Source organism: Mya arenaria, chromosome 4 (genome assembly GCF_026914265.1).
Source record: "Mya arenaria isolate MELC-2E11 chromosome 4, ASM2691426v1".
NCBI classification, from domain to species: Eukaryota; Metazoa; Mollusca; class Bivalvia; order Myida; family Myidae; genus Mya; species Mya arenaria.
In genome coordinates, this window is record NC_069125.1 from 43297070 (window position 1) to 43319757 (window position 22688).

The 22688-nt window shown below is 33.7% G+C and overlaps 1 protein-coding gene across 1 annotated transcript in view; it reads right to left on the reverse strand.

The window, feature by feature from the left end:
• Positions 1-20334: 20334 nt before the first annotated feature.
• The window catches only part of LOC128230826 (cell death abnormality protein 1-like), a 42587-nt gene continuing 40233 nt past the window's right edge, over positions 20335-22688 (reverse strand). The window contains exons 8-11 of the mRNA XM_052943269.1: positions 22225-22377; positions 20899-20985; positions 20591-20716; positions 20335-20396 (exon numbers count right to left, since the gene is read on the reverse strand). Of these exons, the coding sequence (XP_052799229.1) occupies positions 20335-20396; positions 20591-20716; positions 20899-20985; positions 22225-22377 (428 nt within the window). The remainder of the gene's footprint in view (positions 20397-20590; positions 20717-20898; positions 20986-22224; positions 22378-22688) is intronic.

The following is a 22688-nucleotide window of genomic DNA, read 5'->3' on the forward strand; positions in this document are numbered from 1 at the left end:
TCACAATCGTTGTAAAATAGATAAGTTTAAACTAAGTATTTTTACTTTACTTTGTAGAAGATTGAATATGTCCAAAGGAAAAAAATTAAACCGGTTGCCGAGGTCTTAACTATTGCGTACGGGGTCTTCCCTTGTGACTATACAAACATGTAAACAAATGCAACCCGATGATGAGTTGCTGTTTATACTGCTCCCTTGATATTATTTGATGTCGTGACCTTATAATTTTCATGCAAGCAGATTTCATTTCGTTAGATGAACATTGCTTTATTTTACGAAGTTGAGTTTTTGAGCCTAAAGATAGTTGGTTTATATTGATCCGTCATTGTGTAATCCTACATTTGGTGCAGTGAGTAGTATTGGATGCTTTATTTGTACGATACTAGCTCAAGATAGCTGTAATATATATGTTTTGCATGTATTCCCTTTTCCTGATTCAATCGTCTGGAAGTATACCACTGTACAAGTACTAGTATAAGACATGCAGAGCTGGTTCCGTTTTCTTTATTCAAAACAAGATATTGTAATTGAGCATGAATCACATTTAACTACTGTTCCATGTCCATGAGTGTAAAGTTGGCTACTAGCTCGTTTGTCGTGGATAGACCACTACAAATAAGAATTGGTTGACCTGTATTGTAGAGCGTTGCTCGCCTAAATACAATATATAAAGAATTGGTTGACCTGGTTCATAGATTGTACAATGATCAACTAAAATACTTATACGGATTTGTTAACTTGGGTCGTAGATAGTAGATAAAACATCTAAACTCCATTAAGATTTGGTAGATCTGGAAAGTAAATCGTAGGGCGACCTTCTAAAACATTTAGAATCGGTTTGTCGTAGCTCGGTCATATACAATACATTATTAAATTACATTTATAACTTACATCTTAGATCGACCATCTAGAATGCATTAAGAATTGGTTAACCAGGGTCGTTTTTCATAGATCAACCAATAACAATATATAACGAACTGATTGAACAGGGTCGTAGATTGTAGCTCGCCCACTTCATTTCTATTAGAATTGGTTGAGCTGGGTCGTAGAACGAAGCTCAAGAATGAAAACAATACATTAAAAACTGCTCGACCATCTTAATTCAATTAGGATCTGGATGAGATCGTCAAAATTTGTAATGTGTTTTAAATGGTCGAACTACGATCTACTACCCAGGTCGACTTTAGATGTCTCACAATTGAACATGTCCTATATTCCTTTATACTTGTGTCCTCCATTTAACAGTCAAACGTCTATAAATTAGCAATTAATTGCAATTTCTGAGGCCAAAACACTTTTCGGGATAATTATGATATTCTTTTAGATGCTAACAAAAGATGTTCAACAAACACTGTAATGAAAACTGTTTATTCATAACATAATAACATTCTAAACAAATATCATTCACAGCACTCATGTCATGTGCCTTGTCCAGAGTTCAGTGGCCATTGGTGTATTAGATAACCTTAAATTTAGGGGAAAAGACAACCATAATATATTTGTTGTCTTACGAACATGTCATATATATTTAGTAGGCTCTGTTCATATATAATTGAACAATCTAAATATGTATTAGGTAGGATTAAACAATTTCGATGAAATTCCTATGCAAGGCAATTATGAATACGAAAGACATTTCAGTGAGGAAAAACCCCTAGTATCATTAAACCTGATAACAGTATATAGCTATTTAAAAAAATGGTTTATTTGAACACCCATTTAAAGGCATCTTTTACTTGACTTTTAAATATATCAACATTTTACATTAAATGAAAGTATATGTATTTAAATTAAGAATAAGAATATTTAATAATTGAATCTAATAATATTGTTTCGTCAGCTCTGTGGTCGATTCCTTCTCCACGTACGAGCTACTCATCACTGAAGTATCTATGTCCACTCTGGAACGCTGGATAAGACGAGACTAGCGCAGATATCAACACCTATAATCAAATATGACACAACTATATGCCTTTCTTTTTCAAAACTACGTAAACTACTATGCACATTTCTTTTTCTCTCATTCTAGTGTTTAAGTTAATTTGTCAAATATTTGATTGCTGGTGGAAATCATGCGTTTGCAATATGAACCATTAGCAAATTTTACACACGTATATACATTAAAAGTGCATTTCAAAAATTGAAGTGATCGGCCATTCTTGCGATATTCAATTTACTGCTGGTGGCTCATCATTGGTATTATCCTATCTTTACCCATTCAAGTATTTTTAGAAATGCTTTTCTCCCACCTCAGATAAGTAGATCCAATAATTTAACCATGCTAGAAATTCTAATCTTGCCCACGGGCGAAGATAAAATGCCCGTATTGAACTCCTTTTTAATGGTCTCCACATTGTAATTACCTCCCTTGTTGAAGACTGTCGTCTGTAGCATCATGGAAACCTTGTCTTGTGGCAAAATTTAGAACGCTAATAAATTATTTCTCGCTTCAAATGTCACCATAAAACAGTTTTAACGCACCTATCCAGAAATAATGCTTCATACTCCGTAGAACTATTTAACGAACGATTTGACTATTAACATAATAGAATCACTGCGCGCATATCCATGACAATCACGAATTATCGCATATCCATACGCAAATATTTTCACTAAGCACAAAAGAGTCCTAGCACTCTTAGTCTTACACTCTCGGCCATGGAAGATACTCATTATCTTTTTTAATATACATTGACTTTAAAGCGGCCAAGATAACAAAAAACTTAAATAGTATTTTAAATTAGAGAAATTCAAAAGTCAAGCTTTTGGGATTTTCATATCATACTTGCAAAATGCGTTCTAATTATGCAAACACAAAATATGGTTACGAGACATCAGCAGTTTAGTATTCATGGTTCAATTTAATACTTGTTCAAATGTAAATGCATATTTATTTTCATTGTGTACCCCCTGTTAAGTTATATATATATATATATATATATATATATATATATATATATATATATATATATATCTATATATATATATATAAATTATATGTATATATTAGACCTGTTCGTTAAGAATATTATATCTTTGATATATTGTTTAACTAGAAATGTGACGAACATGTGAAAAGTATGGTTATAAAACACGAATCTTCAAGTATCACAGAAAGTTATTTCTCCATTCAAGTACGGCCGTAACGGTTAGAGCTGATTCAAGAAGAGGCACGTAACAACAGCAAACATCGACCAAATTTCACGAAAACCTGAAATATACAGACAAAAAGGTACACAGGTATAAGAGTAATATTAATAGCATGAATTAAAGACGAACAAGAAAAAAGAAGGGTAACCAAATGAGGAACAAAGCACAACAATGAACGTAATAACGCAAATGTGGTAACGACATCACATAAAATGAGAATATGTTAAACTATGATGTTTTAATTATGTAGTTGTACCTACCGCTGCTAGGTGATGGACACAGTTTAGTGGTTTCATCAGCGTCTCCATTGGAGCATGTGCATCCTTCGGTTGTACACTCGGAGTAGGTCATGCACTGTGATTTAGCAGCATCGCATGTCCCACCGCTTACTGCAGGCAGTAATAACAACACTATCATGTCTTTATTTTAACACGAGTTCAGTGATAAATAAATATGTGTTTATTTTTATAACAATAAAATCATAATTTTATTAATTTTCTAAAATTGATTTTCGTGCGGTCGAAGCAAAACTATCAGTTATTTATTTTTTAAATAGTTCTCATCAATTTTTTATATTTTAAACTTATCTCAATAATCTTAATCATTTTTCATGTCTTTACGGAAACTGGATGCATATATTTTCATTGAATTCCTACGCTATGTGTTAAAACAGTACCTAAAGCACACGTCGCAGGGTTGGCATTTGTGTCACAAACGTCACTTCCGCCACATCCAGTAGATGTTTCGCATTCCGATCCAAACGCTGTATTGGTAGACAGGTAAAACACGTCAAAGAGAAAGTAACATGGTGCAATATTTCAATAAGGAAAAAAAATAAACAAAACTGAAAAATCATTATTATCCGATAAAATGCTCAAATTGAACCAATCTTACCTCCAATGCAGAATTTGTTTGTGGCCGTAAAGCCCGCTTTACAAGTACAGGTGTTGGTCGTACATTCGGCATTCAATACACATTTCCCTGCGTTTGTTGACGCACAGGATTCAGCGTGTCCTGATAAAAATAAAGTTTGAGTTAACCCTTTTTAGTGTTTCAAATAATTTGTGTTTTCCCTTTAAATAATTTACGAGGCTTTTATATAGTCATTGCCAATATAACCACTTTTGGTTAAAAACGCTTGCTTTTTTGTCAATAACGGAATATTTCGACGATTTTCAAAACCAATGCACATGTGTTTATTGTCACAGGTGGGATGTGGTATATCATCTAATACATATTTGGACTGAAAGCCAAGGTCAAAGTGTGTGCACGTTGACAACGATACCAAGGCTATGACAATACCTCGTTGATTTTATACTTAGCAAACATAATAAAAAAACACACTGAACACCTGTGTACATTCGGTGTTTTCGTCTTTTAAATCTTACCAAGAGCGCAAATGCTCGATGTTCTAGTTAAATCACAAACCCCACTTCCACATTCGGCGTTGGTGGCACATGCAACTCCAAGATCTGAAATAATTTATTAAAATGCGAATTTGATTAGAGCATTAGTTAATTACCGGTGCTAGTGTCAGAAAAGAAAAAAGTCATGTCCATATCTAAAAGAAGTCTAAGAAACTAATGTAATCTTAATTGTACCAATTGTTTTATTTTTTATTTTAAGAATTGCAATAGCACATACAACTTTTCCAATACTATACACTTAGTGAAAACAGAGAAATTATATATTCTGCATACCGTTACTTGGAGGGTGCAGAGTTATTGTAGATTATATATGTCTGTAGTCCAAAATGTATAATTAAAACAGGTTGTATTTTATTAGTATTTAGCTCAGGCCATATCGTAGAAAGATATAGGTTTATTGCATAGATATAATCGTATGCCAATAACTGGCAAAGTATTCCTATTTTTCGGAATTCAATCCTGTTTCCTTCGTCGAATATTGGACTATACGGTCGCGGTAACTAGAAATTAAGCCTTGCACTTTAAGTTGTCGCGCTGTCAATTTCCCGTGAAATCTTTAAATGTCAAAGTTTTGGATTCGACAATAATCACTCAATTGTTAACTTGTGGACCCTTAAATTACTGCGAGAATTGACATTTGTACAAGCAAACTTTTGTCGCACTAGATTTTAGTTTGACATAGTGACATTTGAAAGATAATAAACTCGTCGGCATAGGGCCATTTTCTTTTTTGTAGACGAGTTGGTATTCATACAAAAAAAAATCATAAAGTATGAAACGTTCGAGTGTACGTACCTCTATTGTAATGAAACTTTTGAATAAATTATATTTTATGGTTACATATACAAATTTGAATCTCTAACTGTTAACATCAATTTTGACTGTTGAAATATAAATATAAATAAATAACATATGAGATTTCTACACACTATACGATTCTGTATGTTTGCGTGGACAAATGGAACATGGTTTTCATTTTCAAATGCAGACGACTGATGAGGACGACGGAAGCGTATAGCGTGAACATGGCCAAATGATTGTAACGCAAAAAGTTTTACTTAAGACTTCTGCTTGCCGTTATCTCGCCTCAATGACTTAGTGAAATAAGTGCTATAAACGACAAGTTGCCGAATTAACAGAAATGTGACATGTTGAATTGAAGCTTTAAATGTCAGCTCATCGCGATCTAAATTTCCCACGAAAAGTTGAAGAACGGATTAGCTGAAAGTCTTTATGTTGGCAGCAAGCTTAGAACAATTATTCATTTTGTTTATTTACTTTTACCACAGACAGTTTTTTTTAAACTGTATTTACTTGTTAAGGTGCTACGATGGAATAATTAGTTTATGTCAAATGCGAAGTTGTCTTTGAATTTGCTGTATATATGAATATAATATAGATATGTTAGATGTCTGTTAATTGAGATATCTCTATGCCATTTTACAATTAAACGATGATAGTTAAGATTATTTTATATTGTGTTAATGACCTCGTAATTTTCAACGTGTTAATGCATATATGCAATGGATATGTAAACTTATAGTTATTAAAAGTGTTGCCATTTTGTATACATGTCAAAAATATCTATCGATTGACTCCGTCGTCGTCGTTTCGACTTAGCAGAAACGCGACAACTTGAAACTTAGCCTTCAATTTTAACTAGTCTCGTTGAAAATTTCCAAAAATTGGAAAAAAACCCTCATTTTGTAGACCCTAAACTAAGCTTGCAATGAAAATTGTAAAGTAAAAGTAAATTGTCGCGTTAGATTATGTGTAGACAAATTGACATTTGCCGATGATAATAATGGCCTGTGTATTAAATATGAAAAAAGGAGTGGTTTTGAAGTAAGATTTATTGCATGAGTACCGTATTTTCATAAGATGCTGCATATCGGAATCAACTTGTTCCAAGGTGGTAATCCCGTCCTTTAACGGTAAAGCAGTTTCGATAAGGGTTTGGTTTGTATGTGGAGTTCTTTATTGTGTATGTGATGTCAGATTGTTGTTCGTGTTTGAATATGTGTAAGTGATGTTACCATGTTTGTGTCTCTAGTTTATTGTCGTTTGGGCCTTTGCCTTGTGTCCTCTGAATAGGGTTAATTATTAATTTTCCTGACTACTGGGCTTGTCTTTGTAGTTTTCATTGTATTATTGTCAGACCTAATATTGCATAAAGTGTGACAAAATCTTGCACAACACAACATACTTGCTTTGCAGGAGGTGGTATCTTTTGTATATCCTTCCGCGCAGGAGCATATCTTTGAATTATCCTTATCTACACACATGGAGTTTGCAGCAGTGCAAGGTGCTACATTCGTGCAGGCATCACCGAGAGCAACTATCAACAAATAACAGACTTTTGTAAATATTGCAAGGGAAAGTTGCTTTTAACTATTTACTCTTAAAAATATCGTTTATAGCTTGCTATTTTAAAAAGCGCAGAGGAATTAATTAAACTCTTTTTTATCTGCCCGATCATTGTTAACATTTACTTTTAACGCACCATCACAGCTTTATATCTTGACAAGCTGAATTTAAGCTTTAAATGTCAGCTCATCGCGGTTTAAATTTCCCACGTAAAGTTGAAAAAACGATTGATTCGATTATTATCGTGCAAATGCCACATTATCTACACATAATCTTACGCGACAATTTGAAACTGGTGTAACGTTTGAATTTCTTCTTTTCAAGCTTAATTATGGGTCGACAAGATGACGTTTGCGCAATTATTATCAAGCCAACAACTTTGATTTTTAACATTTTATTGAAAATTTACTCCGAGAAAAGATGAAATTGAATGTTTAGTTTCAAGTTGTCGCGTTTCTATTAAAAGATGACGACGGAAACAGGATTCCGTAGCCATGAACATATGTGAGTATCCAATGTTGGGGGAAGAATTGTACATTTCGTTTAAAAACGCTTTTTTAAATTTAAATAGTTATATAAATGTGGTAATAAAAACTTCAACGACAAAAATAAAAGAAATAGATAAACTCTCAAATAAGCAGACACATAATACAATCCGATTAAATGCTCAGAATGAAATAAGCCTACCTCCAATGCAGAGTTTGTTTGTTGCCGTAAAACCCGTTTTACATGTACAAGTGTTTGTAGTACATTCGGCATTCAATTACACATTTGTCAGCGTTGGGTGCCACATAAGTGTCTGTATCACCTGTTATATATTTGGAATACATTAAGCGTAATGTCAATTTATCAAAATTGAAATTTGAAATGGCAAAATGTTCAAGATATAATAGAATCAGGATGATTTAAAATCACAAAAACCCGATGTTATCAGTGAATCATTTATAAATATAATTTACCGAGAGCACAAATGCTCGTCGTTCTATGAATATCACATAGTCCAGAGTCACAGTCGTTATCTGTAGCACATACACCTCCAAGATCTGAAACATTTTATTGGTGCTTACTATTACTAGTTACACTGTTTAACTTTGTTTCTACTGAATTATTTTGTATTCTACTACTTGTTTTAGTGCAACATATTATTAATTGATTAGCTATTATACCCGATATGATAAAGAAACTAACACGATACTTTATCTTCTTTAACATTAAACAATACTTCATGTTTTATGTATTTATTATAATGAAACATAATATAGTTTTATTACTTATCCAATCAGCATATAAAGCGTCGTATATTATTTCTTTTCGCATATTGTAAAACCATTGTTTGTGATAATGAAACCATGTTTACTATGTCATCAAAATTGGCCGAAAAGTTTTAAACTGAATAACGCTCTGTTGGCCAAAGCATTTTTAAAAGTACATTGGTTTATAAAAAATATGAAAGTGTTCAAACCTTATTGTCTAAAAGAAAAGGGATGAGCAAATGTTTTTAAACTTTAGGGATATTTAAGATTATACAGCCGCCACTTGACAAACAGTTATGTTTTTTGGTGTTTTATTTTTTTTTTCAATTTCATTTTGCATCGAAAATTCATCAAATTAAGCTTTGGCTTACTGTTTGAATTCAAATTGCGTATAAAGAGTTCTTATAGTGGTAATTGCAAGTTTCTTAAATAAAACATTTGCTAAAACAATGTTAGAAATGTCATAAGAAAACTTTGAAACAAACTTATATAATACACTAAATAATATAAATTGGAAAATAAATAGACTTCTATTTGCTGAATGAATTCCAAAGTAAGTCAGTGGTTACTGTTGGATCATCAGCCGATCATATTGTAAACATTGCGTTAAGTAGATGAGAAGTTCGAATATCTTATTGCGCATGGTTTCAGTATTTAGCGCAATGAAAGGCTGGTAATGGCTGTGAAAGATAAGAAATGATTCAAATGCTATTTAAAATGTAGTGCAGCAAGTGTATGCATGCAATCAGTTTTAACAAAAACAACTATCATTAACTCATGTTCAATAACTGGTCCATTATATATAACGTTATGGTATAGCTGGGAAGTACTAAATTTGAATTTCTTGGCTTCTCTAAAAAAAATCGAAGCACTCAATGATGACCAGAGGTACAGGCATCAGTGACAATGATAATGTCAGCAAATGCCAAAATGTTGAATTACTGCACTATCAAGTCAACTTGTCCATTGCAAATGGATAAACATTAACATATTAAAAAAAGAGAACTAAAAGTAACATAGATATATCTAAATTTACACAAGTCTTACACACCTAAGCATATGCCATAAATACAGCATATTCCATAGCCAACATCGCGTTCGAAATAACCTGTTTTAATCCATGCATATTCTGACTGTTCATTTTTGGTTTCCCAAGTGCATGTATATTGTTCATGGACATATTGGAAGTGTGGTAGAAAATGCTTGCCGGAAAGCGTCAATAATGATAATATATATATTGACAAGTAAATGAGTTTTAGCATTAAATTAAAAAAAAATAATGTTATTTCCATATAACAATCTGACAATTATTGTTTGCGATTTTAATGAATAAAATGAAGTATTCTATCAATTTGAAAGCTCGTTGCCAACATAACAACTTCGAGCCAATCCCTTTAAAGAAGAAACGTCCTTATGGCATATGGAATGAATATGAAAATGAAAGTGTTTTTGGAAAAGGGAACTACAGTACTGTTTTTATAAGATGCTGCATTTCAAAAAACAAACTTGTTATACCTAAATCGGTTCAATTAAATAAATGCATAATACTAACAACACATACTTGCTTTGCAAACCGCGGTATGTTTTGTATATCCTTCCGCACAGGAACATATCTTTGAATTTTCCTCACCCAAACACACGGAGTGTTCGACAGTGCAAGTCGCGTCGTTTGTGCAGGAAGCATCGAGAGCAACTATCGAGCAAATCACAAACTTTTAAACGGTAATTGTACGTTTAACTATATACCTTTAACAATTATCAGTTATAATTTTCTTTTTTAAATAAATGTAGTTCAAAGGAATTGATAAGATTCTTTCTAATGTGCCAGATCGTATTTCTTTTACGCATTTGTTATTTCGCTTATTAAATGCATGGTTTCGTGAAATGAAATAATTAACATATCGTGTTATATGAATATGCTACATACATTGGAATTTCAGCCAGATCAAACAATTCAATTTTGACCGACTATATGGCTTTATTAGTTCCTGCACTCTTACAAGAGTTGTTTAGTGCAGAGCAGACGCTCGGAAATCTATTCGGCAATGTTAAACCATATCCAATATTATTGAAACAATACTATGATCATACATCACTGACTCTTTTCACTGTATAGATCTGGAATTCATATTTTTTATCGAGCAATCCGATCAACTACACCATTCTTAGATCCATTTAAGACGAATATTGAATACTACTCCTGGCTTCAATGAAATTTGTTTGCTATATTATGATTTTTGTAGGGCTCAAATACCCAAAAACAATAACCATAAAAACAGTAAAATTAACTTAAATTATTTTTAAAAAAGCAATGAACAAATCGAAATGACCTTTTCTGACCTTATGTGAAATATTTCAACACATTATCAAGTTATCTAGTTGCTACAATCGAAGTATGTAGATTTATAAAAAATAGTATGTTTTGACTACTTTTCAAAAGTAGTGAAGACGGACACAAAAGTAGGTTATAATGAACAAATAAAAGTAAAATTCAAAGTAAAGACAAAATGAAATATGCAACAAAAATATAAAAAGAAATCCTTAGCAGAACGGCATAAATCATTACATAAAACAACAACTCAACGAATGTTTCACAAAGTAACGTCTTAGTTAAACATTTATCGTAGTAACGAAAGCATGACTAAGCAAGAGTAAAGAAGTATTATAGCTTACCTGCTTCAGTCGCATCATAAAGCAATGCCACCAGAAGCCAAATTATCAACGCCGATGTAACGCCTTTCTGTAAAAAGTAAATAAAATAAATTCGTAAAAAACAACAACATTTTAATAACTTATATATAAGTGACAATTTTACTTTTAAAATTAACTCCGTGTATACAATTGCTGATGGCTTAATTAGGAAATTGATAGAAGAAACTTAATTGGTTTTAAATTTTTCGATCCTATTACCGATTCTTAAACAAGCATGCCCCACCCTTTTGTTCATTAAGAATATGCAAAATACCAAATCATAGTATCCCGATGTACTTTTAAGTAAATCTTAAATACTATTTACCACTCTTGTGTCCGGTAACATAAAATACTGTTTAACCAAAAGACGATTTATCAAGTCTGAACTTTCAATTTAATGATAAAAGTCTAAACCCCATGACGCCCTTCGACAACATAAATGTAAATATCAACATTTGTAGTCAAACAAACTAAACGAACACAAAGACAGTTAAATCTGACGTACAGGTCATACTCCCTGTGTACTAAATCTTTCAGTAAAGTAAGTAATACACAAAACTAAATTTATCAGATAAAACATATTGTGGTTAGTATGAATGTACAATTGCTTAATTTAAATATTTAAAAATAAATCCAGCAAATGAATTAGTTAAAACCAATGTACAATTAGAAAGATAAAACGAAGTGTTTCTTTAGATGAACTGTACCTTATACATTTGTCCGCCGTTGTGTTGTAGCGCATCACGAATTTTCCGTCTGTTATATAAGCTATCCTATTTTGATTGGTTACACCCCTCGCATATATACTATCAAATCACTAACAACTATAATGCGTAGTAGTGTAGCGTTCACGTGGTCTTCCTTTTTCGATTAGCGAATATCTAGCCTCTGCTGATAACATTCAAATACATCTGGCAGATCCCTTCAATGATTAACTTGTACTCTTATGGAGGACCTTAATGCTTAAAATTAGGATTGTGTGCTGACATATTCAAATACAAATACAAAAACATTTAGTCGTAGCGCCGTCCATGTATTGTTCATTCCCAGACACGTAACTCCACTTCAGAAGTATACAGATGGCTTAAATGAGACATGTTCTTATAGCAACATGGTATGCTATAGAATTAGTTCTTTTTTAAAAATCCGTAAATTGTTAGGAGTGGGCAAAACGACCTTAAAGTAAGCTTTATCTTACAGCTATTAATAAGATAACATGAGGTAAAACATTAGTTTGAATGAATGCATAAGATATCGGCATCTTAAAAATAATACTTACTTAAACTTATAGAAACAAATGAAACACTTCGAATAAAAACATGAAACCCTGAAATTGTCCGACCCACAAACAAGCTGAGTATTTGATGATCCCATATTATTTGAAAAATACGGGGACAATAATTATATGAAAAACTACAGAAACAAGCACAGTGGTCGAAAGTTTAAACATAAACCCCGTTTAATGGCACAGGGGAAACGCCAAAAATATAAAACACAAAAACAATAAATCAAAACCCCAAAACATTAAACAAAGGCACAAAACTCCACGAACAACACAGTATATATATACTTAAAAGTATATAAAAAACTAGGGGTGTTTATCGAGGATTGTAAGTTACCGCCTTGGAACCGTTAGTAAAAGCCCAGTAGTCAGGAATTCAAAGATAAACGCTGCTTGTACCGCAGCATTCCTTCGGCCACCTATTGCAGTGGTCACAACTTTTAGGGTAGCCACAGGGCGTATTTTGAATTTGCGGACACAGAAAATCTGCGGCTGCCGGCCTTTGAAGCTATGACGCACTGTCGCCTTAATGTGTACCTACAGCAAATATCAAGGCTGACCCACGGTAGTCGCAACGCGCCCGAACGACAGCAGCAAGGGTGGCATATTGCGACCTGCGGCCGTGGAACCGCTCCACGACATAGCTACGGCATGTCTATTGCTACGGCAATATATCCACGCTATAATCCTACGGTGACCCCAACGGCAGTTTAATAGTAGGAAAACGCCGTACGGTTGACCTTAATGCTGTAACTTTATAGTGGAGTTAGCTTCTGGCCGATTATGTTTTGTTCTCATTAGGGTATAGGTAAAAATTTCTTTTATATACCTCACTTCTTTCAAACCTTATTTTATAGGTATACCTGAAGTAGAAAATTGAAAATGACGACATTGGATTTGTCCCCGCTTTATTGGCGTTACCGTTTGCTTAAACTAAACAAATGCGCTTTTCATTGGCCATGGATATATGAAGGGTAATGAGATATTTCGCGTCATCGATCGTGCGCTGGACCAATGTCTTTTTTAGATCGCACAATACAATTTAATATACACGAACATCTGATGTAAAATATAACCAATTTAACATTTTCCATTAGTATTATAACATTTATTGCATTTACAATTTAATAATGATTCAAAGGCGTTTATTAATAACTGTCGATTAACTTTAAGTTGATCTTGTTTTGATAGTGATAATCTTAAAGAAATATACGATGGCAATTAGATTGCAAATAGGGTTCTGGGTTTCTATCGTATTTTCAGTATTGCAAGCTTGCTATTTTGTCAATTTATAATACGCTGTTTATCTATGAGGAATTGTTAGTTTATCGTACAGATTTGTCAACTTAAGTAAACCTAATATTGATTCAGCGTGACACCTCGTAGGCTATCTGGTGCAGAAAATCGTTTGTTCATCGAATGGCAGCGACAAAAATTTCAGACCTTGTGCACAAAATCTGACATTGCATTTCAGTTTTGCTTATTATTATTTATAATTTCGTTCGGGCTATCTTTGTGTTTGCGCTTGAATTTCTGCGGTATCTAACAAAAAATAACACATTCATTAAACTTGGATATGGTTCTTATACAATACATGACTAAACGAATGCACGTACTAACCTTATAAAACAACTAAGCGGACAGTCTTAACATAGTTTGAGTCAAGTAAATTGCTGACTTTTTACACGTAATAAATACATTGATATAATTATTTTATGAAATTCCGTACATGCTTTTAGTTAATTAAACACATTAAATACAGTCTACGTCACAATGGGGATAAGGTAAAACTTTGTAAACCTAAACCGCAAATATCCTCTGTACGTAGTATCAATAAGGCTCGTATGTTTGTGGTGGTTGTATTTGGGTATAGGGTATTTATACATTTGTATCTCTAGTTCTTTTTCGTTTTGGCCATTACCTTGGCATCCAAATATGAATTCTGTATATGTGACTTTTAAGCTTGTGACTTCTTGCCTCTAGTTTTCATTGTTTGATCGTTTAAAGAAATTCAGGCGACCATATTGACGTTTATGTAAATGCAACAATATCACGATCCATACCTGGTGATAGTTAAATAGTAACATAACGCCGAAACGCATTAGTGCCGGCCGATGACCTCATGATTTGTCAGATGACATGTTTTGCGTTAACATGCATATGACGGCAACAAGTAACGTAAAGTTTTTTTGACAAGGGGTGGTCGGATTGGACGTAATGGTAAATTCATTTTACATACACATGAACCCTTCGGGACCCTAACTTTGAAACTAGCCTAGCATCATAATCACGAGGATTAAGCAAAAAATACCCTTAACGGAACAAATAACAGAACAGACACAATTTGTCTTGAAAGGTGTATTTCCATTATGAATAAAAGTTACCGTGTTGAAAGGGTTGGTGAAATGCTTTAGAAATATTTCATAGTTTGGATTGGCCTTTTTTTATTATAACATTCGTCTTCACGGATCTTGACAGCTCGCCAACCTATTCTCCCATGTCCACCCATGCCATAATACATACTTAAAACTAAATCACTGGACGGTCACAACGCAAGAACTACGGTTTTATACTTAATCACGTTTACATGCATTGGGATCTCTATCGTAGTTTGTTTGTAGTGTAAAATTTATAGAGAAACTATCGAAGGGTTAACGTTCACTTTCACCTAGCTTGACAACAAACGTCATTTAATCACAACCAACTTCGGGTTGAGTAGTTACTTCAAGGACCTATAAATTCGGAAACCAATGCAAATAATTACATGGCATTATCAAGTGTTTACAAACTCATTACTAAATTTTTACTTGCCTGCACATTTTTATATAATAAAGCTTAAATATCAAAGTACTTTTTTATCTCAAGATATATTGCACATTTGATAAAGAAAATCCACCAAAAATAGTTTTAACCGCATCTAGTAGTTTTACATGTTAACACTTAAAAAAGGAACATGCTATGAAGTCAGATTTACTCTTGCATCTCTTGCACACAGGCATGTCACACGAACTTTTTTTTAAGAACTTCCAAATCGTTAAAGAGATTAAAACGATAACAATTATCTCCCAACATAATATGCAAAGGTTAAAGAAAACAATTTATTGTAAAACGAAGTATATACGGGTATTTACAAGGAAGTCAAATACACAAGGATGTTTTTTATACATGACGAATTAATTTAATACACATCTAACAAATCATATATCGATTGTGTGTCAAGGTAAGTTCTACAAATATTTATACTGTTTTTTAATTGTTATATTTGTTACATTGTTAAAGTTTGATCGCATTGGCAAGATAATTTGGTGACGCAGGTGCTCCAATATTCAAAATATTAATTTCAGAAACAATAAGCCAATGTTGCTAAAGCAGTGTCCATTTGTTAGAAAAAATCATGTCTGGAACCACACAAGAGTGTCCATGTTGCCTGCTGAGCATGACAAAAACTTCGTGGTCGTCGTTACACTTTCATTTCCGAACGATTACGTTTCTACAAGCTTGTGTAGAGCCGCCAAACTTGTCGTACACTTTTTAGGATCGGTAGGTCGAAGGGCAAGGCGATACTATGACATTTTACCAATTATTACATCTCAAGTATCAGTTTGTCCTCTGTCACAAATTCGATCATTGTAAAAGTCATATCTCAGCAATAATCATGTTGTGTCCCGTAAACCGTATCGATCCCCCGACAAACATAATTTCAAGATAGTTGGATTGGTTACATTCAAAATCATGTGACTACATGGTTGTTTGTTACAGCTTACGTTCCCCGGCAGTTATATTCGCTAAATGTTTGGATATATTATAACAGTCGGTCAGTGGCAACGTGCTGGAGTAACATTGTACCTAGGTGGTGGGTTGTAATCGATTACGTTCCCGACAAACATGTTCGCTAGAATTTGGGATAGGTTCCATTCCACAACATACATGGTCTCAAGATGGAAGGATAGGCTATATTCCCCGAAAAACAAAGTCTTTAGAATTAAGGATAAATTACATTCCACGATAAAAATGGTCTAAAGATGTAGAGATAGATTACAATCCTCGACAAACATAGTCGCCAAATGTTGATTAAGTTACATACCCCGAGAAAGATGGTCGCCAGATGTTGGATATGCTATATACCCCGACAAAGATGGTGGCCAGATGTTGGATATGTTACATACCCGGACAAAGATGGTCGCCATATGTTGGTTATATAACATATCCCGACAAAGTTGGTCGCCAGATGATGGGAAAAGAAACACTCCCCGACAAACATGGAAGCTAGATGTCGGGATAGGTTCCATCCCCGACAAACATGGTCCATAAATGATGGTGGGATAGGTCCCATTTCCCGAAAAAAGGTTGCTGGATAGTTGGATCATTTACATTTCCTATCAAACATTGTCGCTAGTTGGTGGGATAATAAACATTCCGAAATAAACATGGTCGTTAGTTGAAAGGACAGTTAACATTCCCTGACAAACATGGGCGCTAAATATAAGTAAAGGTTACATTTTCTAATAAAAAAGGTCGCTAGATGTTGGGATAGGTCGAATTTCCGAACAAACATGGTCGCTAGATGTTAGCGTAGGTTCCATTTCCTAACTAAAAAAGGTCGCCATATGTTTGGATAGGTCAAATTTCCGAATAAACATGATCGCTAGATGTTAGCGTAGGTTCCATTTCCTAGCTAAAAAAGGTCGCTAGATGTTTGGACAAGTCGAAATTCCGAACAAACATGGTCGCTAGATGATAGCTTAGGTTCCATTTCATAACTAAAAAAGGTCGTAAGATGTTTGGATAGGTCAAATTTCCGAATAAACATGGTCGCTAGATGTTAGCGAAGGTTCCATTTCTTAATAAAAAAAGGTCGCCAGATGTTTGGATAGGTCAAATTTCCGAATAAACATGGTTGTTAGATGTTTTGATAGGTAACATTCACAAACAATCATTGTGGCTAGATGTTTGGATAGGTAACCTATCCTTACAAACATTATCGCTATATGTTGGGATAGGTTACATTTACTGTAAACATTGTGGCCAGATGTTGAGGTTACATTCGCCAACAAAAACGTTTTCGGGTTTAATTTAAAAATTGTCTGACAAAATTTCTGAGAATTGTCTGAGGATTTGCGAAAAAGTGAAATATCATATCGATTTTTTAGTTCATTAGTATTTGGATATCAAACGTGAATGAATCATTTTTGCGATGCATTCACGGACATATCAGAATAAAATAATTTATACATATTAAATATCCGGAGCATTTGCGCTTACTCAGAATATTTGCAGACTGAAGATTAAATTTAAATTAATCTTCAAATTTCATTATGTCGTGAATTAAAAAAGGGTAGGTTATCAATAATAATATGTGGCTATCGGTCAGATGCCGGTTAGCCGAAGGGCTGTTCGGGGCTCATTCCGGGTGGTTTTCCAGGTAAGCTCAACCAGTTCTCGTCATGTGTGCGCGGTCAGTGGCAACGTGCGGGAATCCTCGATGGCACAAGGTCCGCTTCGCCTTAGAATTCGGGACTTCACGGAGATCCATGTATATTGCATATCAATTATATAAATTGCATGATCTTGTATAGCTTTGAACATTTAGAGTAATTCCATAACCATAAAATGCACAGCATGATTCTTTCTATCAATTCGAATGAAACTACAGGGACAACCCCAATAGTACCAGTAGCAACGAAGAGCCAGCTATGATTTCTTACTCCAAGATCAGCCACTATTTTCTCGTTTTCCTTAACATATGTATGTGCTGTGTGGTTGTAAGGTTTTTATTCGGCTCTTGAGGAGAGATCAAAAGTGCCTTAAATCTTTGTTCCATGATATCGATGCCATTCTAGTAATCGAAAGCCATACATCAACATAAGCATACAGTAAAACCTCTAGTGTACTGCTTAAACCGTTGATTTTGCTAAAAAACTACTTGATATTTTGTGCATATTTAAAATTTGTCATTTGCATTTTGCAACTGTACATGCCTTGTACTCCTTGTTAAAAAATGTCCTAAAATAAACAGTTGAATCATTTTTAACATCAGCAAAACCATTTCAGATTGTAAAGAAAACATTTAACAAATATTGTAATGAAAACTGTTTATTCATAAATAAAATAGTTCTTAATAAATAACATTCACAGCAATCATGTCATACGTGTCTTGTCCAGTGTTCAGTGGCCATTCCTTAGATTTATAAAATCGACAAACGTAACTAGAATTGTGTGATGTAAATCAATATCAATATTGTGTATGGTTAAAATGATAGATAATAATACGACCACAATATATCTAGTAGTATCAAGCAACTCCGATAAAATGTTTTTTAATGTAATTTGATGTTGAATATGACAGACATTTCAGTGAGGAACCGCTCTTAGTATCATGAAACCCAATCACATGTTATAGCTATAGAGGAATTGTCTATTTTAACAAGAATTTTAAAGGACCGGTTGCTCGACTTTAAATAAAAACAATAATAAACATACAATTATAGGTTATTCATGCGCATTCAGAATGGAATATTAAATTAATGGTATCATATTTTTGAAATTCAAACACTTTTGTCATTCTGTGGTAGATTCCTTTTCCACTTAGAAGCTACACACCACTGAAATATCCATGGCCACTCTGGAAGGCTTGACAAGACAAGAATAGTCACATAAACACCAGCGCAGATATCGACACCTTGAATCTGATACGACAGGAATGTTTTATTTTCCCTTTTTATTATTTATTCTTTAAACTTGTTGTATGTCCCTGTACACTCTTTTAGAATTTACTTTGGGTTAAAATAATTGGTTCTTTTTTCTGATATCTTTCTACAAATTAATGATCAACTCATTCTTTATTACTACACTAGTGGTGTATTTACATATTTATTGATATTTGGTTGCCATGTATTACAAGTAAATTTTAAAAAATCGTGCATTCTATCATAAACATAACAAACATTTAAAAAAATATACACACTATCGCCAAAAGTTCGCCATACACAGGTCCTTTCGATTAATTTTGCTGCCCTTATGAGCGCCTGAGGGATCCCGATGGTATCATCGTATTGTCGGGATCATTTCAAACGCTCATAACGGTAGTCGAATTAGTCGAAAGGACCTGTGTATGGCGAACTTTTGGCGATAGTGTGTATATTTTAAATCGGATTTCTGCTTCAATTTGGAATATTCGGTAAGATTGTTGTGTCATTTCGATGTAAAATTATTAATCTTTGCGCAGAACGCAGTGATACGCTTAGTATTCGTATATTTACTATACAATTCATGTCTAAACTGGACATGTACCGGTTTCATGACGAACTGTGTTTTGAAGAGTTTCTTCTCTTGTCAATTATATTACCTAGTGGATTTTTAGATTTTATTGAAAGTTGAAATATCGTCGACAAATCATGTTTAATAGTTGAATTGTGTTCCATGACGTGTTAAGCAGACCATAAATTGTTGTATTTTCTTTATTTTCAGGGTCAAAACTGATTTTACCCAACTGAGGCCACAGGCAACTATTAAAAGTAAGCCAGGGGCAGCTGTTGGGATCTGCATCATACATTCAAGTCTCTGTGGTTGATATAAGGTCACACGAATTAAAAGATTTTTCTACGGATTTTGAATTGCTTTCAGAGGCCGAAATGAATATAAAGTATAATTTTCTGATGAAGTTTTAAAACGAAAGCAGGCCTAAACAAACGTACTTTACCCATAAAATGTATAATGGGAATGAAAATTGTGAACATTACTAAGTACACTTAGAAACTTGTAAAAGGTAACGCCCTAATGAAATATTCGTACCATATTTTATATTGAAATACAGCTTTATTAGCTTCATTGTTACGTAATCGAAGCAGTTCGTTATTCATTAAGAAATATTACTATTGTGATTTACTAAAAAGAGCAACAGTCAAGCCGTCGAAAAAAGAATACGATGCGGCCTAATAATATTTTTACTCTATTTAAATTGACTTATATATTTTAATGTGTATTCCATGACATGTTTTACATTGGCATATACACAAATTGTTTTACATTGTATACATATTAAGGAAATATGATAAAGAGCAGGTTATTAAACCATACATGAAAGATGAATAATTATCTTTATATCACACGAAGTTCTAATCATAACAGACAGTAATTTCTGCAGTCTAATAGTTTCCAGTGGCAGTTAGAACAGGCTCAACCAGAGGCACAGCGTCACTACAAGTATCGAAAACGATTCTCGTAAACCTGCAAAATGAACATTAAAAGAGCAAAATATAAGACAAGAATGCTATGCACGAAAATATAAAAGATAAAGGAAGCCCAAACAAGATAGCAAACGGAGAACAACACTAGCATCACCAAGAAATTCGTCAACGGTTATTAACACGAAGAAACTCTGTGTCATGTAGGTTGCTGTTTAACTATGCATTTATACCTACCGCCACTTCGAGATGGACACAGTTTCGTTGTTTCATCGGCCTCTCCGTTAGTGCAGGTACATTTTGTCTCTGTACACTTTGAGTTGGCTACACACTTCGAGTCGGCATCGCATGTTCCACCATTCCCTGAATACAAATGCAAAAGATTCATGTGTTATCATTTAAGTTAAACTAAGGCGTATATTCTGTTCCCTAAGATAAAATGTCGCCAATGGCAGAATGTATTGCCCAGCTATAAACATTTTCATTTTGCAGCGATTGCTCTGAAGTTTTCATTGATAATGTCGACATTGTGATATAGAACATACCCATAGCACATGTTGGATAGTCAGAGTTGATATCACAAACGCCACCATCGGCACACACAGTTGTTGACCCGCATGATGTGCCCAAGTCTGTTGAGTAAAACTCAATCTTCATTTATGTATGCCGCATATTTAAGTATATAATAACATATCAGTATGTCCATCTGACAGGGACCAGGTCATTAACGTGTTTAATTTTCTAGGGTATTAGTTATACAATTCAAACATTTTTTAATACAAGTATGTAGGAACACCATAAAGGATACAAATATGAAATGTTAATTACTATGTCTTAATCCAATTGGGTTTCAATTATGAAATTCCATTATATTCAACTCTGATAAACAAACTGAATTGGCAGTTTTATTGTCCGTTTTAATTTGTTTGTAACGCCTCTAAACATTGAAATTACATTAGCATTAAGATCGGATTTCGGTGGTCGAAGGTTTCGGAATCGTACCACACATTTTCATTCCTTCATGTGCCGTACAATGGAAACCACAGGGACATGTTAAACAGACAAACAATAACTATTATCCTGTCAGGTATTATAAATTTACATACATACACATTAGACAACTTACACAGATAATATACATGTTAAACATTGATTTCAAAAGCTGATCTTTCCACCTTGTAACTTTCAATGGAAACAATCACTCCTAGTTAACAGGAGTTTATGCTGGTTGGTCAAAGAAACGACATACTTTTACGACATTCTGTTTTGTCGGTGGTTGAGGTGAAGTCGGTGGCACACTGACATTTTGTACTTAAACATACATCATGGGCTATGCACTCCGATTCCGCACTGCATGTACTGTCGCTTTCTACTTTTAAACGGCAGTTTTGTGTTAGCTTACAATCAATTGGAGATGGATAGACATAACCCCGGCCAGTGAATGTTAGATAGTTACAATTTGTCATTTAGGACGTTTTAAAGGTAAAGTAATACTAGGTTAAGCATCTATATAATAGCATCTATGATCGTATTGTTACATATTGTTACTGGCAGTGAGTATTTTCATTTCTTTATTCTAATATTTATCTCTTTAAATACACTATCACTTCTAAATTCCATTGACTACTCAAATAAAAACGGGGGTTGGAAGTCGAAAACAGTTCTGGTATATCACAATATTTCTTAAACTATTCGTTATTAGGGATGTTAACAGTGTTTCTAGTTTGTTTTATCGTCGGCACACTTAACAAGATCGCATTAGATGTTTGGCTACTGCTTTTGTTTTGTATGGAATAATAAAAACAAGGTTATTGATTTTTTTACCGGTATTCATTAATCATAGCTTATGAAATACGAAAATATGTTCTTACTTTTGAGACAACCGCTATTATCTGTATTAGCCACATAGTCATCAGCACAGAGACACTTTGTTGTACTTGTACTCCCGCCGTCAGCAACACACGCCGAGCCCAGAGTAGTGCAAACATTATCAGCCGCAGTGCACGCCTCTCCGATTCCTTTGTCTGGCATAAAACACACGTTCGTTAAAAACATGGCCAGTGTAGCATACGTTTTTCATTATATTGTTTATTGGTGAACGTTTACTGAACCTTACTGGGAAATACCTAAACTTGTCAATCATTTTATCGGCGTGATTACTGATTGATTGATGAATGTTTGTTCCGACAAAAACACACTCAATTTTGTATATACGTCAATACTAATGTGACTATAATGTCAACATTAGATTTTTACATACTATAGTTTAAAAGATTATTTCATAAATCGCCTTACCTCTGTTAAGTTTTCACTTAGCAATAACTATTTCTTAACC